Below are 2,052 nucleotides of genomic sequence, written 5' to 3'. Positions count from 1 at the left end.
ATAATAATGGCTGGAATGGAGCAAATGGAATGGCATCAAACACATGGAAATCATTTGTTTGGTGTATTTGCTACCATTCCACTGATTCCGCTCCAGTTATTACCACGAGCCCATCCTCCCCATTTAAGGCACCACCAACCTCCTGTGAGATTGGAATATATTAGTCTGTTTGGAAAAAGATAATAAAAATATAGTATGGAGCGGGTATATCTGTTTTATAGCGTGGTCCAGACCCCAAAAAACGATTAGATTAAGCACAGAAATACAAAATGTCCATTTACCCGTAAGTACATGTCAAATGACCTTAATCAATATGGCTCTTTGGTACCATTCAGATAAACATGACTGTTGTAAAATAGTTCCTTCGTCCCCTGGCCGTAGGATCAGTCTGTTAAACCCTGGCTCTGTTATGAAGTCTCACCACAGGCCTCTGAGACGCAGTAAGAGGATGGAACCCACAGGTCAGCTGATCCTGTATCGAACACTACGGTGAAGTTCTGTTCCGGGGTACCCAGGCTGATCACACCATAGTACTGAGCCTGGGCAATCACACACACAGGGAATACAATGTCATTGGCCCGTTAATGTATTCTGAAATCTATACAGTATTGATCAACTCTTCGGGAAAAATAGAGGTCTGATTGCCACATACAGTGACTACATAAAAGTACGTCAGGCGTTTAGATGTTTTTCAATATACTGAACTTATGATTGATTTTTCTTCGCTCCATATAATACATCAAATACCACACCAGATTCCCTTGCTAGGGAAACGCCACAGTTCAATACAGTTATTCACTTCCATTCAGTCCGACTTACATCCATGAAGTTGTAGAGCCTTTCGCTGCTCTTGTCCAGCCTGAGAGAGGGTGTGCCCGGTGGGTAACACTGGGCGTACCTCCGGTTGAACACATCCGGCTGGTGGTCCCTCATGAAGTCCTCCAGGCGATGGGTGGCTCTTAGCTGAGTACGCACAGAGAGCATCCGACGCAGGGGGATCCTGGGTGGAACATACTCAGGTCGGTGGCCGTACTGAGGTAGTTTAGATACAGCACACTCGTAGATGCTTCAACTCACTTTTTGGTCTACCAGCAAGTCAGACTTTTGGCTGCTAAAGGTAATGTGTCCCTGTTTGAAAGCCTTCATTCCTCACTTACTTCTAATAATGATTCTAATCAGGGCCGGGCCGGACTATATATATTTTTTTTGGGGGGTTGGGGTCCCCCTGGAGGTCCGGGGCCCCTGGGCACGTGCCCATTCCGTAATTCAGGCCCTGATTCTAATGCATTACCAAAAGTATTCAACATTTTAAAATATCTTGTGAAGGATCTTTCAGTTCTTACCTGATCACCCCATGTGCAGTCCAGGCACAGCAGAGCAGGGCCAACACCATCCACCTCATCTTGACTGGCGCTGTCTGTCAGTGGCTGCTGAAGACCAGGCGGTCACTGAACACAGACTGCAGACCCAACAGACTGGCTGTCACTCAACACTGAGAGGAAAAGTAGGAGGTGAAAAGGGGAGAAACTCATTTCCTTGCCTCTTCAAAACCCCATTGGAGGGGGCCAGACCAGAGGGGCGGGACCTCTGCATTCTCATCCAATGGGTTTTGAGGAGGAGGCGAGGAGTCAGGGAGATGCAATTGAGATTCTCCAATGGACTTCTGATCCCTGTAAGACCAGCCCTAACACAGCCCAGCATGCCTCTCCAGGGGAAATGACAGTCTGACTGTAAAGGTATGAGGATCTATGTGTTATGCATGTATACGTGCAGGATTGATTGATGCATCCTTGAATGCTTTCAAGTGGGCATTGCACTTCCTTGATTCTGGGTATTTGAGATGGCTGGATTCCCGTATACATAGAAACCCTCATATTACCCTAAACATCTTTCTAGATAATTTTACTGGACTCTCAGGTTGAGGTGACCGAGACCTGGCAATGGTGTTCACTTTAAATAAATACCAGTGTTTGCTAGAGATCAAAGGGTTAATCAGATAACCCAAAGCAGCTAGGGTAGTACAATGTGTACTGAAGGGATTTTGATGTCAAA

At 46.1% G+C, this 2,052-nt stretch overlaps 1 protein-coding gene across 1 annotated transcript; it reads right to left on the bottom strand.

Annotated features, from left to right (window-relative positions):
- Window positions 1-92: 92 nt before the first annotated feature.
- LOC311115114 (gastricsin-like) lies at window positions 93-1,478 on the bottom strand. The gene is made up of 3 exons (XM_084190321.1): window positions 1,344-1,478; window positions 820-1,000; window positions 93-539 (listed from the first exon to the last, which is right to left on the bottom strand). Exons 1-3 carry the CDS (start codon window positions 1,400-1,402, stop codon window positions 408-410), a joined length of 372 nt encoding a protein of 123 aa, XP_084046447.1. The 5' UTR covers window positions 1,403-1,478; the 3' UTR covers window positions 93-407.
- Between the last annotated feature and the right edge of the window lie 574 nt (window positions 1,479-2,052).

The sequence above is a fragment of the Coregonus lavaretus genome (genome assembly GCF_964263955.1).
Source record: "Coregonus lavaretus genome assembly, contig: HAP1_SCAFFOLD_3001, whole genome shotgun sequence".
Classification (NCBI taxonomy): domain Eukaryota; kingdom Metazoa; phylum Chordata; class Actinopteri; order Salmoniformes; family Salmonidae; genus Coregonus; species Coregonus lavaretus.
Note: the sequence above shows the minus strand (reverse complement) of the source record. Positions and strands in the feature narration are given on the sequence as shown.

Coding starts and splice junctions, on each gene's coding strand:
- LOC311115114 (XM_084190321.1), bottom strand. CDS start 1,402: ATGAGGTGGATGGTGTTGGCCCTGCTCTGCTGTGCCTGGACTGCACAT. Junction 1,001..1,343: donor ACTGCACATGGGGTGATCAG/GTAAGAACTGAA, acceptor TGTTCCACCCAG/GATCCCCCTGCGTCGGATGC. Junction 540..819: donor GGCTCTACAACTTCATGGAT/GTAAGTCGGACT, acceptor GTGATTGCCCAG/GCTCAGTACTATGGTGTGAT.